Below are 15,223 nucleotides of genomic sequence, written 5' to 3' on the forward strand. Positions count from 1 at the left end.
CAATCATATGGTCGGTGGGGAGGGAGTGACAGAGCCTTCTGCTTACTGAAAACTTCCCCCAAATCGTGATATGTCTCGGGAACCAGGGACAAATCTGGGGGTTTAGCCTCAATCACCTGACTGGGAACCGAATGGGGGCAGGCAGTCTTGAGACAGTTAGCATGACAATCAAGGCTCCAACTCGTTACCTTGCCCGTCACCCAATCGAACGTGGGATTGTGTTCCTTCAGCCAGGGGTATCCAAGGACCAGAGGAACATGGGAAGACGGCAGAATGAAGAATGAAATCATCTCAGAATGATTCCCCGACAACCGCATCTTAACCGGTTCAGTCCTCATCGTGATACGTGCCAGACTACTGCCGTTCAGAGTGGTCGCTTAATGGCTTCCGCAATTGCTCCTTGGAAAGCCCCAGCTGTTCCACCAACTCGGCATCAAGAAAGCTTCCATCGGCACCTGAATCGATAAAAGCGTTAATCGCTAAGCTTTGATTCCTGTTCACAAGGGTAGCCGGAAACGGGGTCTGACAGAGGTACTGAGAGGTTGAAACTGGCTCGCTAAAAGTCCTCCCAACTTTAGCGAGCCGGGCAGTTTGACGACCGCCGGGAACAAGTGGAGCTGTAATGTCCCGAGCGACCACAGTAGAGACAGCAGTTGGTCTTACGTCTATGTTGACGCTCCTCCTTGGTTAACCCGTGCCGCCCCACTTGCATGGGTTCAGAATCGGGAGAGAGGTCCTCTCCACTAATCCTTTGTGGTGGAGAATGATCGACGTGTTCTGGTCCCCACCCGACCCGACTGGGAACTGAGAAGCTGATCGATTGGACGGACCCCATTGCTTCTCCCTCCTTCGCTCTCGGACTCGATTATCCACCCGAATCGACAAGGCTACCAAGCTGTCCAGGTCACTAGGCTCCGGATAGGAGATCAACTCATCCTTGAGCTGCTCCGACAGACCCTGGTAAAGGCCGCTTGCAGAGACTCCTCGTTCCACCCACTCTCCACAGCCAACGTCTTGAACTCGATCACGAAGTCGCCACGCTGCGAGTTCCTTGGTGAAGTGAAAACAGGCGCCTAGCTGCGTCCCTCCCTCGGACGGAATGGTCGAAGAGCTTCCTCATCTCGGCCGTGAACCCCTGGTATGAAGCCATGCAGGGATCCTGTCGTTCCCAAACGGCTGAAGCCCACTCCAGCGCTCGACCACGCAGCAACTCAATCACAAAGGCTATCCTAGCCTTGTCTGTGGCATAAGAGTAGGGCTGTAGATCGAACACTAATCCACACTGCATAAGGAAGGAACGGCATCTTCCCAGCTCCCCCTCATATTTATCCGGCGTCGGAACCTTGGGCTCACGGAGGGACACAACTTCAGAAGCGGCAGGCGAGATGGGTGAAACCGGTAGTGGATCCTCCACCGGACACTTGCGTTGGTTCTGGACCTCCGTCAGACCGGTAGAAAGGTTCCGAACTGACAACGCGATCTCCTGTAGTACCGTGCTATGATGGCCCAACATCTTCTCCTGCTGGGTAATGGCATGGCGAACAGAGTCCAGGTCCGCTGGGTTCATTACTGGCCGGATCGTTCTGTCACGGTTTACTAAGCCAGAACCCAGAAGCAGACCAGGACAAGGTACGTTGAGACAAAGGTGAGTGTTTATTTAATAGATTCCCGAGTGAGGCTGAATAATCCAGGGAACAGAGCGGGTGGCGTGGATGGGTTGTTGAGGGTGCAGTGGTTGGTCCGGTAATGGCTCGGCAGCCGCCGACCATCAGGCAGAGGTTGGGAGAAGGTTCCGGGTGAGAGACTGCAGATAGAAACAAACGGAGGTAAGTACACGGCAAGCCAACAAGGTGCAAAACAACAAAACTAACACTAGTAGCTCAGAGGCTGATACGCTGACAAACATACTGTTCATGGCTAACGATCCGGCAGGAACTGGATGTTAGGCCAGAGCCTAAGAAGGGTGATGATCAGGACCAGGTGTGCAGATTGCTGATGGGATGCAGGTGCGGAAAACAAGAGCGCTCCCCGGAGCGTTCCCGAACCCTCGGGAAACTGGAGATCACGGACAGAAACACTAGTCACCAGACAGGACCCGACTCAGACTGCCGGGATCGTTACAGCAGACCCGTTACGGACGCAGGCAATAAGGCAGTGATCGCTGAGATCCTGGTTGAAGACAGCTGAGGTGTATTTAGAGGGTATGTTAGTCAGGATGATATCTATGAGGGTACCCATGTTTAAGGATTTAGGGTTGTACCTGGTAGGTTCGTTGATAATTTGCGTGAGGTTGAGGGCATCTAGCTTGGATTGTAGGATGGCTGGGGTATTAAGCATATCCCAATTTAGGTCACCAAGCAGTACAAACTCAGAGGATAAATGGGGGCAATCAATTCACATATGGCGTCCAGGGCACAGCTGGGGGCTGAGGGGGGTCTGTAGCAAGCGGCAACAGTGAGAGACTTATTTCTGGAAAGGTGGATTTTTAGAAGTAGAAGCTCAAACTGTTTGGGCACAGACCTGGATAGTATGATAGAGCTCTGCAGGCTATCTCTACAATAGATTGCAACTCCGCCCCCTTTGGCAGTTCTATCTAGACGGAAAATGTTATAGTTGGGGATGGAAATTTCAGAATTTTTGGTGGCCTTCCTGAGCCAGGATTCAGACACTGCTAGAACATCAGGGTTGGCAGAGTGTGCTAACGCAGTGAATAACTCAAACTTAGGAAGTAGACTTCTGATATTTATGTGCAAGAAACCAAGACTTTTGCGATTACAGAAGTCATCAAATGATAGCTCCTGGGGAGTAGGAGTGATACTGGGGGCTACAGGCCCTGGGTTAGCCTCTACATCACCAGAGGAACAGAGGAGGACTAGAATAAGGATACGGCTAAAGGCTTTAAGAACTGGTCTTCTAGTGCATTGGGTACATAGAATAAAGGGGGCAGATTTCCGGGTGTTATAGAAAAGATTCAGGGCATTATGTACAGACAAGGATATGGAAGGATATGAGTAAAGTGGAGGTAAACCTAAGCGTTGGGTAACAATGAAAGAGATAGTATCTCTAGAGGCATCAATTGAGTCGGTCTCTGAGTGTATGGGCGGAGGGACAAAGGAGCTAACTAAGGCAGGTTTAGCTAGGCTGGGGGTCTACAGTGATATAGTACAATTAGAAATAACCGAAACAACAATAAACTAACCATGTTTGGGCTGAGGCTAAACATAAACAGGATGTAGTACCGTAAAAAGGAACAGTCCAGCAGATATCAGCTGTATAGCTGAGTTATCATAAGGTCCGGTGGTGAAGCGCTAGTGAGTAAGAGGCCACGGCTAGCGTGTGCTACATCCGTTTTGTTGTAGCCAGCTGGTAGCGATGAATCCGGAGTTAAAGGTCCAGTGAATTCAGTGATTCCGGCGGAAAAACTGATATGTTCTGGGTCGATAACGCTGTGCAGACTGGCCGAATATCCGGTGATCAATGTCCAGTGATTAAAAATTAATCCCGCGGAAAAAAATCCAATATTCTGGGTGCAACACCGCTAGCTGTGGCTAATAGCAAGTAGCTAGTTCAGTAGCTAGTTCAGTTTAGTGAGTAAGAGGCCACGGATAACGTGTGCTAACGGGCCAGGGCTAGCAGATGGATGGAATCTTCGTGGTTAACGTCGTAACCACATCAGACGATTTCGTCGGCAGACCAGTCATGTAGGATCGGCGGGGCTCCGTGTCAACACTAGGTGGTCCCGTCCGGTTGATAGAGAGGTAGATAGCCGGGAGATGGGCCTAGCTCGGGATGATTAGCCAGACCACAGCGTCCGTTTTGTTGTTGTTGTAGCCAGCTGGTAGCGATGAATCCGGAGTTAAAGGTCCAGTGAATCAGTGATTCCGGCAGAAAAACTGATATGTTCTGGGTCGATAACGCGCTGTGCAGACTGGCCGAATATCCGGTGATCAATGTCCAGTGATTAAAAATTAATCCCGCGGAAAAAAATCCAATGATCTGGGTGAAACACCGCTAGCTGTGGCTAATAGCAAGTAGCTAGTTAGCTGGCTAGCTAGTTTCAACTGGAGATTCTAGATTCTAGATAAAAGGTAAGTCAATAATAGAATCCGTTCCACATTGAGTGAGGCGGGTTGCAGGAAAGTATATTTTGTAGAAGGATGAAAAGTCTGATAGGGAAATATGTACGAAAAATACAAAAAAAACAGGGTATTTACAGGCTATTTACAGACACACGACAGAAACAGGACTGCACTACTTCGCCATCTTGGATGGAACATATGTACAAATTACCTCGACTAGCCTGTACTCCCGCACATTGACTCAGTACCGGTACCCCCTGTATATAGCCTCATAGTTTTTTTTTGTTTTTTTTTACTTTAGTTTATTTAGTAAATATTTTCTTAACTCTATTTTCTTAAAACTGCATTGTTGGTTAAGGGCTAGTAAGTGTCAAATCGGAGGGCCTGTTGTCTGGACCTGTGGCAGTCTCTATGGGGGTGCCACAGGGTTCAATTCTTCGGCCGACTCTTTTCTCCGTATATATCAATGATGTCGCTCTTGCTGCTGATGACTCTCAGATCCACCTCTACGCAGACGACACCATTTTGTATACATCTGGCCCTTCATTGGACACTGTGTTAACAAACCTCCAAACGAGCTTCAATGCCATGCAACACTCCTTCAGTAGCCTCCAACTGCTGTTAAACACTAGTAAAACTAAATGCATGCTCTTCAATTGAACGCTGCTGGCACCCGCCCACCCGACTAGAATCACTACTCTCGACGGGTCTGACCGTCTGTGGACAACTACAAATACCTAGGTGTCTGGTTAGACTGTAAACTCTCCTTCCAGACTCACATTAAGAATCTCCAATCCAAAGTTAAATCTAGAATTGGCTTCCTATTTCGCAACAAAGCCTCCTTCACTCATGCTGCCAAACATGCCCTCGTAAAACTGACTATCCTACCGATCCTTGACTTCGGCGATGTCATTTACAAAATAGCCTCCAACACTCTACTCAGCAAATTGGATGTAGTCTATCACAGTGCCATCCGTTTTGTCTCCAAAGCCCCATACACTACCCACCACTGTGACCTGTACGCTCTTGTTGGCTGGTCCTCACTACATATTCGTCGTCAAACCCACTGGCTCCAGGTCATCTATAAATCACTGCTAGGCAAATCCCCGCCTTATCTTAGATCATTGGTCACCATAGCAGCACCCACCCGTAGTCTGCGCTCCAGCAGGTATATCTCACTGGTCATCCCCAAAGCCAACACCTCCTTTGGCCGCCATTCCTTCCAGTTCTCTGCTGCCAATGACTGGAACAAATTGCAAAAATCTCTGAAGCTGGAGACTCTTATCTCCCTCACTAACTTTAAGCATCAGTTGTCAGAGCACCTTACCGATCACTGCACCTGTACACAGCCCATCTGAAATTAGCCCACCCAACTACCTCATCCCTATATTGTTATTTATTTTGCTCTTTTGCACCCCCAGTATCTCTATTTGCACATAATCTCTTGCACATCTAGCATTCCAGTGTTAATACTCATTGTAATTATTTTGCACTATAGCCTATTTATTGCCTTACCTCCATAACTTGCTACATTTGCACACACTGTATATATATTTTCTGTTGTATTTTTTGACTTTATGTTTTTTTTACCCCATATGTAACTCTGTGTTGTTGTTTTTATCGCACTGCTTTGCTTTATCTTGGCCAGGTCGCAGTTGTAAATGAGAACTTGTTCTCAACTGGCTTACCTGGTTAAATAAAGGTGAAATAAAAATAAAATAAAAAGCATTTCACGGTAAGGTCTACACCTGTTGTATTCAGCGCATGTGACAAATACAAATACGCTCAGACAGCATTATCTCTAAAGAAATAGATTTTCTGTCATGCGGCTTCCTTCTCTTCACCTTCTGACAATCCTGTTCACAAGACATAAGAACGTTATGTGATAATTACTTTTTTATGGAAAGGGAATTTCCTATTGCTAAGCCTCTTTAATGAGAAATCTGATGCTGTGTTGTTTGCCCCGAGGAGAAATGCGATTGTGATTTGATTAGGAGAAATATGATTATGGAATTGATTTATTTTGTTGTGCTGCTGATGAAAAGGAGGGAGTGGGTGTTGGTAAATTCAATATCTGTTATATCAAGCTAGGGAGGGAATTTAATATGGCAAACTTTAATACTCGTCATGAATATAGTGGCTTGCGAAAAGTATTCACCCCCTTGGCATTTTTCCTATTTTGTTGCCTTACAACCTGGAATTAAAATAGATTTTGGGGGGGTTTGTATCATTTGATTTACACAACATGCCTACCACTTTGAAGATGCAGAATAGTTTCCCAGTCCCTACCACCACCATGCTTCACTGTGGGGATGGTGTTCTCGGGGTGATGGGAGGTGTTGGGTTTGCGCCAGACATAGCGTTTTCCTTGATGGCCAAAAAGCTCAATTTTAGTCTCTTCTGACTAGAGTACCTTCTTCCATATGTTTGGGGAGTCTCCCACATGCCTTTTGGCAAACACCAAATGTGTTTGCTTATTTTTTTCTTTAAGCAATGGCTTTTTTCTAGCCACTCTTCCATAAAGCCCAGCTCTGTGGAATGTACGGCTTAAAGTGGTCCTATGGACAGATACTCCAATCTCCACTGTGGAGCTTTGCAGCTCCTTCAGAGTTATCTTTGGTCTCTTTGTTGCCTCTCTGATTAATGCGCTCCTTGCCTGGTCCATGTGTTTTGGTGGGCGGCCCTCTCTTGGCAGGTTTGTTGTGGTGCCATATTCTTTCAATTTTTTTATAATGGATTTAATGGTGCTCCGTGGGATGTTCAAAGTTTCAGATATTTTTTTATAACCCAACCCTGATCTGTACTGCTCCACAACTTTGTCCCTGACCTGTTTGGAGAGCTCCTTGGTCTTCATGGTGCCGCTTGCTTGGTGGTGCCCCTTGCTTAGTGGTGTTGTAGACTCTGGGGCCTTTCAGAACAGGTGTGTATATATACTGAGATCATGTGACAGATCATGTGACACTTAGATCGCACACAGGTGGACTTTATTTAACTAATTATGTGATTTCTGAAGGTAATTGGTTGCACCAGATCTTATTTAGGGGCTTCATAGCAAAGGGGGTGAATACATGTGTATGCACCACTTTTCCGTTATACTTTTTTGAAACAAGTTATTTTTTTCATTTCACTTCACCAATTTGGACTATTTTGTGTATGTCGAAATAAGAATCCATTTAAATTACAGGTTGTAGTGCAACAAAATAGGAAAAACGCCAAGGGGGATGAATACTTTTGCAAGGCACTGTAGCTTCCACATCTACAAACTGGCTCCCTGACATTCCCACAGGCTTACTGTGAATGAATACAATAACAACCTTGAAATTTTGAATATCCTTGTGGTGTCAATGTGGGGACTAGTTGTGCAGCATTCATGACATTTCCGACTTGGAAAGTCATTATAGAAATATGATACCTGAGTTTCCCAACCAATAGGAAGGGGAGAGGCTATACGGACACGCCTGGTGCCCAAAGTTGATGACATGTGTTGTGCAGCGAAACTCAACGAACAGATTCGGTTCAGTCAGTCGTCTTAACGCTCCACAGCTAGCTAGTTTATGCTTGTGGCTAGAAACTACAGCGAGAAAGTAAAACTTGTCTGCCGAAGTTGGGACTTTGGAGTGATCAGAATCATTCAGTTTTTATCGGACTACAAAATCAACAAATGTCCTTTAGCTGTCACCCTGGCCTGATATTACTACATGACAGCAGTGCTCAGCAAGCGGGCATCGGGATCGAATGACACACTGTGCCCCGTAGTTGTGTTGCAGTGCAAACTCTCCCCATTGAGCAGCAGTAGACTTTATCACAGTGACATCCAGATGGTTACTACTACCAATATTGAAAGGTATTCGTGTAGGCTGCTGTCCTACTCAAAATATAATCAAGTGGGATGGAACAAGTTAGCTACCACAAGCGACATGTGATACAGCTGCCCGGTGAAGCAGCTGCTGCCCAGTGGGTAGCATCTCAATACAACACCGTTACACTGGTCATTCAGATTCCAGATGGTGACCATTACAACAAGTTATTGCTCCCTCGCCCATCTAAATAAACATCACATTTATAAGTTGGAACTAGCGCCATGTTGCTGTTACATAAACTAGCTAGCTGGGAAGGGCTCATCAGAACGAATAACTAAACCGAATCCATTCATTTCGACTCTCAGCTGGGCGACATACGTCATCAATTTGGGCACCAGGCGTGTCCGTACAGCCTCTTCCAATAGGAAGCTCTAGGCAAATAACTTGCCTTAATTTGTACTCGGATTTGTCATGAATGCAGCATAGGTCCATGAATGCCACATTTTGCTATCAGAGAAGGTGTTAGGGTTTGTGAAACAACCAACAAAGTCCATTTTAAATTTGAACATTTAGAGATTTATGGCTTTGTCCCTGATCTGACATTTATGACCCTTCATCACAGTTTACCACCATTTTTATGTCGCCAATTATGTATTTACTTATTAGCTGTCTGCACTCAGAGGCTACCAGGTGAAGCAGTTCAGATCCCTGAAGTCATTGCTCCACAGTCGGATGTGACTCCTCTATGTCTTTGTGCCAGCATCGCCTCCTGTTAATTGATTAACATATTCCATGGCCAATGACCGTGTGTGTGCCATAGCACAGGGCGTTAGGAGCCTAAAATAGAGACAGTGAACTGTAGGAAGGACTCTCAGTCTGAGGGCCAAATTAAACAGATTTGTGATAATTTACGGTTCAACTACCCGGGTGGAAACAGACCTGATAAGTGCATAGCGGGTGGACGAAGAGAGAGAGAGGAGGGAGGAGAAAGAGAGAGAGAATCATCTGTGAGGGAGGAGAAAGAGAGAGAGGGAGGGACAGACAGAGGAACAGAGAGGGACAAGGGGTGAGAGACAGAATGGATAAATTAAGTAGAGGAGAGAGAGAAAGGGACAGTTAAGCGGGGGAGAGAGAGGAGGGGGTGCTTAAGAGAATGGTCTGAAGGTGATAACGTGCGACAGGGCCCCTCTGGGTACAACTAACCACAGTGCTGTGTGCATGCGTGCAGATGACTCTATCCTTCAGCACCCAGTCTTGCCTCCTACATTTCGTATCTCTGTCTTGTTTTTTTCTCTCCTTCTCTCTCTCCCAGGCGTTGGATTCATTACTATGCACCATCATTCTCCACCTCTGTGTCCAAAACACTTTCACACAACAGCAGTTCATCTCACACAAATCAGGCATTTGGTGGGACGTCCGATGGGGAACAGGGACTGATAGGTGGGGGTTAGTAGGAAGGTCACCTGTGCGCCGTCATAAAGGACCCATCAGAGATGTGCTTGGAGAACAGAAAGAGTGAATTAGTGGGAGACAGGATGTCTGGCAGACAGTCAACAGTCTCTAGTGTATGTCTAGTCCTCACCCTGATTATGCTTTTAGTCTCATTTGATATATATTATTTACATTCAGGAGAGTCATACATCACATGTTTATGAGGGGGTACTGGTGGCCAAATTCAATATCTTGATTGATTAATAAATTCAGTGTATAAGCAACTCCATCTTGTATTTTATATTTTTTATATTCCACATATGGATGAGATTGAAGGCGCAAGTGACCCTTCAGTGTCAATGGGCTTGGCCAATATATGTTATAAGACAGACAGACAGATTTGTCCATACTTTCTTGATTCTGCTCACAGATGATTCTCAATGTGCAGTGACAGAGGAATCTAATGCCTCTCTGTTGCCCTCTGGTGGCTTTAGATGTGGCCTAATATGTCATACTTTTGCAATTGTGTTCACTCACTGACATGATTGTATTTACTGTTGTCAAATTATTACTTATTCTTACAAGTATATGCATTTCAGATGAGAAACAATGACATAACGCTCTTTATTATACAAACAATACTTTAACAGCAAGAGGAATGCAGATCAGAAAGAAATGTAATATTTTATGCAAAATGTAAAATACAAAAGACAATAATCATACAAAATAAAAACGTAGTATCTTGGATACCTGTAAACTCATAGGCCTACTAAACAACAGCAAAAAAAATCAATATAAAAGTGTCAATACAAAACATTTTGCTAAACAAAATTCAATAAAAAATTATCTATGGCGCCCCTGTGGGTTGAAACATTGCCTGTTTGTTTCGACCGTCTCCAGCTCTCCCACCAGCCCTTGTCTCTGGGGCGCAAGATAATGGTCCATTATCACTCAGTACAGAACACAGGCCTCCCTCTTACAGTAATAGATTTCATGACAGGTTACTGGTCTCCTCTTAACTGTTCTGGCTCTAGGAGGTACAGGCTCTGCTGGGTGGGCTCTGCATTTGACGTGCAGTTCCTGAGTTCCTGTCTCAGCTCAGACAGCTGGTGAGCATGATTAGTGAGGGTACCATTGACCTGGGACAGGTATCCATCTGACTGCCTCTCCAGCTCCGCCCTGATCCTCTCCAGATCCTCTGCCAGGTGACTGAAGCCCTTACACTGGCCCTCCACGCTGGCCACGCGGCCCCCAACCTCCACCACCTCCTTTTGGACTCCAAGCGTGGTGGAGCGGCAGCCCTGCACCTCCCCGGCCAGCCGCCTCCTCAACTCCTGGAGCTCTCCCTTCAGCCGGGTCAGCCTCCTCTCACCCACCCCCAACATGGAGGCCTGGCGCCCCAACAGCTGCACCACGCCCTTCACCTGCTGGGCCAGGCGCTCCTCCCGCTCCTGCCAGGTGGTGTTGGCGTGCCCCACATCCCGGACCACCAACCCTACAGACTCCTTCAGGTCCTTCAGGGTGTGGTTCATGGAGCGGGCGTTGAACTTGAGCAGCATGATTTCACCCTGGACTGAGCTCCCCTCTTCTCCCTCCTGGTGGTCCTCCCTCTGGGACAGTCTGGTCAGGAGGCTCTGCAGGGTGACATTAAGGCTGTTCAGACGGTTATTCTGCACGTCCAGGAGACCCTTCTCCTCTCCTCCTCCTGTCTTCTCCTCCTCCACCCTGTGAGTGTTTGATGTGGCTTTGTCTCCCTGGAGAGGCTGAGAGGAGGAGGTGCAGAGGAGTTCCAGGCCGCTCAGCTGTTTCTGCACTCTGTCCATGTCCACCTCCAGCCTCCTCCTGAATGACTCCACCTCTGTCTCCAGCGTGGGCATGGCGTGGCCCTCCAGCAAGGCGGGGGCCGTAGCGTTCCCCAGCTCCTCCACAGCTGTCAGCAGACGACCCTCCAGAGCCTTCAGCTTCCCCTCCAGACGGGCCTCCAGGCTGCCTGCCCCGACCTCTCCCTCTGAGCTGCTGCCCTGGACCCCACCATTACCACTGCTGCCAGCGCTCCCACCCCTGATCTTTCCACTTTCAGTCAGGTTGAGCTTGGCCTCCACGTACTCCAGCCGCCCCTCCAGCATGCCCTCTACATGGTCCTTGTGCCCACCCAGCTCCACCCTCAGGTGCCCCTGGGACTGGTTGAGGCCTGCCACCAACTGTTCCAGCAGATGCACCCTCTCACCTAGGCCAGTGACTCTACCACAGCAGCCCTCTGTCAGGTCATGTCCCTGGATCTGAGTCTGCAGGTGTCCCAGCTCCTTCCTAAGCCCTGTGGTGCTGCCCTCCAGGGCCAGCTCCATCAGATCCTGCCTCTCCTGCTGCTCCCTGTGGCACTGTTGACTCACCTCCCTGGCCCTCTCCTCACAGCGGCTCTCTGCGCTCTCGACACGCTTCTCAAACTCACCCAGGATCTCTGTCCGGGCCCCGCCCAGCTTGGCGTCCACCAGATCCTCCATTGCCTTCTGGGTGTCTCTCGTTCGGGTCCCTGTCAAGCTATCCGCACCGCCTGACATCTTCTTGAGTGTTCCGTCATGCCTGATCACACTGCCTCTCAGCTCCTCCATTTCAGCAGCCTTGGCCTGCAGCTCAGTCCGGAGCTCCTCAACCCTCCCTGTCAGCTCGCCCAACCCTGGGAAAGCCTGGCCCCCATCCAGCCCCTCTGCATTGGGGTCCCCTCCAGGGATGTCTGCAAAGCCTACAGTGGAGTGGGGGGAAGAGGACAGAGCGGGGGCAGGGACAGGGCCTGGTGCTGCAGACAGCAGGGTGGAGAGCATCCTGTTGGCGTCCTCCCATAGTGAGGCGCGCAGGCCGTCCTCAAGTCCGTTCACCGTCCCCCTCAGTGTCTCCAGACCCTGGGACAGCCTCCGCACGTCCTCCTCCATCCGGTCCAGACGCTCAGCAGACTCACTGTCCACTGTGTCCAGAGGCTGGCCTACAGAGGGGAGAAGAATGTTACAGACACAATCATACTTACAAGAGTACAGAGCGAAAGAAAATGTAATGTAAGAATAAGTGCTAATTTTAAGAACTATTTTTCTGCATAAAGTCTTTGAAGAATGTTGCCAAAATCAATGGAATTTCAGGACAGTTAGGCACTCTAGATACATGTAGATAATAACTTTAAAGCCAGCAGTAGAGAACACAATGTTAGAATCGAATTAATACTGTATGTAAAATTCATGTTGTGTTGCAGTACTGAATATACATTGGAATAACACTCCCTGTCGCACCATCGATTTCTTGGCTGCCAGCAGGGGGAGCTGTTTCATCAGTGACGGGCTCCAGCTCTGAGTGATAAGGATGATCAGTGTGGTCTGGGTGATCAGGATGATCTGGTCCAGGCTGCTGGTGATGGTTTGGCTCCAGATCTGGTTCAGGCTGGTGATGGTCTGGCTCCTGGTGGTCTGGCCCCTGCTGGTCTGGTTCAGGCTGGTGATGGTCCGGCTCGTGGTGGTCTGGCCGGTGGTGGTCTGGTTCAGGCTGGGGGTGGTCTGGCCCCTGGTGGTCTAGTTCAGGCTGGTGATGGTCTGACCCCTGGTGGTCTAGTTCAGGATGGTGGTGGTCTGACCCCTGGTGGTCTGGTTCAGGCTGGTCGTGGTCTGACCCCTGGTGGTCTAGTTCAGGCTGGTGGTGGTCTTGCCCCTGGTGGTCTAGTTCAGGCTGGTGATGGTCTGGCCCCTCGTGGTGGTCTGGCTGGTGGTGGTGCTGTGGCCCAAAGGGGTAAGGCTCGAAAGAGGACCCTGGGTAGGAGGGGTGGGTCAGAGGAGGCCCAAAGTGACGTATAAGGTAGGACTTGACATTGCTGGGAGGAGGGCCTTTTGCTTTCACTGGGTAGGACTTCATAGGAGGAGGTCCCTTCATGGGAGGGCCCTTGGTAAGCATTGGGTACGATTTCATGGGTGGAGGGCCCTTGGTCTGACTCCAGGGGTTTCTTTTAATGGGTGGGCCTTTGAACGGTGGGCCCTTGAATGGAGGCATCGCCTTAATTGGGTGTTGGTAGGCTGGGGGTCCCTCCATGCAGCGATAACCAGAGTATCCTGGACAGCAGCGCCATTCCAGCTCAGTGAGAGTCTTATGTGCAACTTTATAGACAGGCTTGTACATCAGATGGTACCTGAGGGTTAATGAAAGAAACAACATAAGCACAAGCAACTACAAAGCTGACACCTGTGAATGGTGAGAGGAAAAGTTACAGCCCTCTTTTCATCCCCTTTTCATATGGCAAGAGCAGTAGAAACAATAATAGTTGTTGTTTTTACAGCAGTTTTACAGCAGTAGTCCTCATCGTAACAGTAGTAATTGTGGAGGCAGTAGGCCTATTTATGATACAATCTGTAATAGTTTTATCATGTAGTATCAATTATGAAGATTAACTCACATGAGGGTTGGACACTTCTGACCCCAGGCACACTTGTTGTACTGAGCTTTGACATAAGGAGCTACCCCATCCTGCATGGTGAATGACACAGTCTTCTCAACAACATAGGCACAGTGGTTTCTGTCAGAGAGAAAAGAATGAGAGAAAGAGATCACACACTTTAGATAATATTCTTACACTTGCACCTTTTTCTAAACCTAAAAACCCTCTTACATTTCTAACTGGCTTGGATATTGAAATTAAACAAAAACAGACTGCTACAGAGTAAGATAATCAGCTTTAACTGAGCATCAAAAACTGAGCTAATCTCCAGTGCCCCCTCCCCAGAGGGAACAGCCCAGTTTATGTTCAGAACGAGTACTCACTTGTGCCTGCTGGTGGGCTTCCCATGGACATAGTGATGAGGAGTGGGCCCAGCCTTGTAGAGGATGTACTGGGAGGGTCTGTTGAACTTCGCATCAACCAGAGACAGAGTGACTGACAGGAGGAGAATGGAAGGGAATGCCACCGCAATGCGCATTGTTACTCTCACTCAAGGAAAGGTAGACGAAAAATAAAATAAAAAAACTGCTGCCTGAAGACAGAAACAATGGCAGTATAGCTTTTAAAGAAAAAGTAGGTCTGCCTCAAAGGCAAGTTTCAACTCCGCTTGGGGGGAATCATACAACTTGATTTTTCAAAGGCATCAGACAGATGTAAAAAGGATGTATGGTTGAGATGGTAGCATCTCACTAAAAACACCTCACAGAACTAGAAAACATTCAATTCTGAAGCAGAGACTTCATTCTTAGTAACCCAATTCCAAACATGAGAAGATGACATGGAAAAAGGTTGTCACAGAGAGAGAGTTCTTCAGCACTTAGGAAAAGCCAAGTCAAGTGCCAGCCTGTTAATGTGGTCCTGGTGCAGTCTGTGGCTATGACTCTCTGTCGGGCAAACAACAATCCACTGTGAGCTAAAAGGGCCGCTGTTGGACCCTAATAGGGGGCACCCCCTGGCATTATTTGCATATACTCCTCCCACATTGCCCTCCTGAAAGTAACACAAGTGTGAGACTGGAGGGAGAGGCCTGAGTCCCCCATACGTGTAAATGCTTATAAATACATATAATAGTGCTACCATGAATAGGTCACCACCATTACTGTGGCTGCTGCTACTTCCTCATGCATTATGATATAATACACCTCTAGATTAACAGGGTCGGACAAACTGCTTCTGAAGCTTGTAGGATAGAATGTGGGATAGTCGCATATCCCTTAGGCAACATACACAGCTACTGTCTCAGGTTCTAACTGATAACAGGGCATTGAGGGCGATATCTATTTTCTGAATCCGTTATGTTATGGATATTCTATGAGCTATTTGGTCTTAGCCATAATGACCCTGTCTGATAGTATGATTATCTCAATGAGTAAAAGGTCAGCTGAAATGACAGTCAGGGTCAAGGAATTAAACAGAACACGTAATTGAATGTATCTCTATGGTCAGGG

General features: G+C 47.9%; 1 protein-coding gene across 1 annotated transcript; it reads right to left on the reverse strand.

The window, feature by feature from the left end:
* Nucleotides 1-9,915: 9,915 nt before the first annotated feature.
* LOC121538079 (EMILIN-3-like) lies at nucleotides 9,916-14,661 on the reverse strand. The gene is made up of 4 exons (XM_041845842.1): nucleotides 14,099-14,661; nucleotides 13,734-13,853; nucleotides 12,586-13,469; nucleotides 9,916-12,287 (listed from the first exon to the last, which is right to left on the reverse strand). The coding sequence occupies exons 1-4, from the start codon at nucleotides 14,251-14,253 to the stop codon at nucleotides 10,312-10,314; spliced, it is 3,135 nt and encodes a 1,044-aa protein (XP_041701776.1). The 5' UTR covers nucleotides 14,254-14,661; the 3' UTR covers nucleotides 9,916-10,311.
* Nucleotides 14,662-15,223: the final 562 nt, after the last annotated feature.

Source organism: Coregonus clupeaformis, chromosome 24 (assembly GCF_020615455.1).
Source record: "Coregonus clupeaformis isolate EN_2021a chromosome 24, ASM2061545v1, whole genome shotgun sequence".
Classification (NCBI taxonomy): Eukaryota; Metazoa; Chordata; class Actinopteri; order Salmoniformes; family Salmonidae; genus Coregonus; species Coregonus clupeaformis.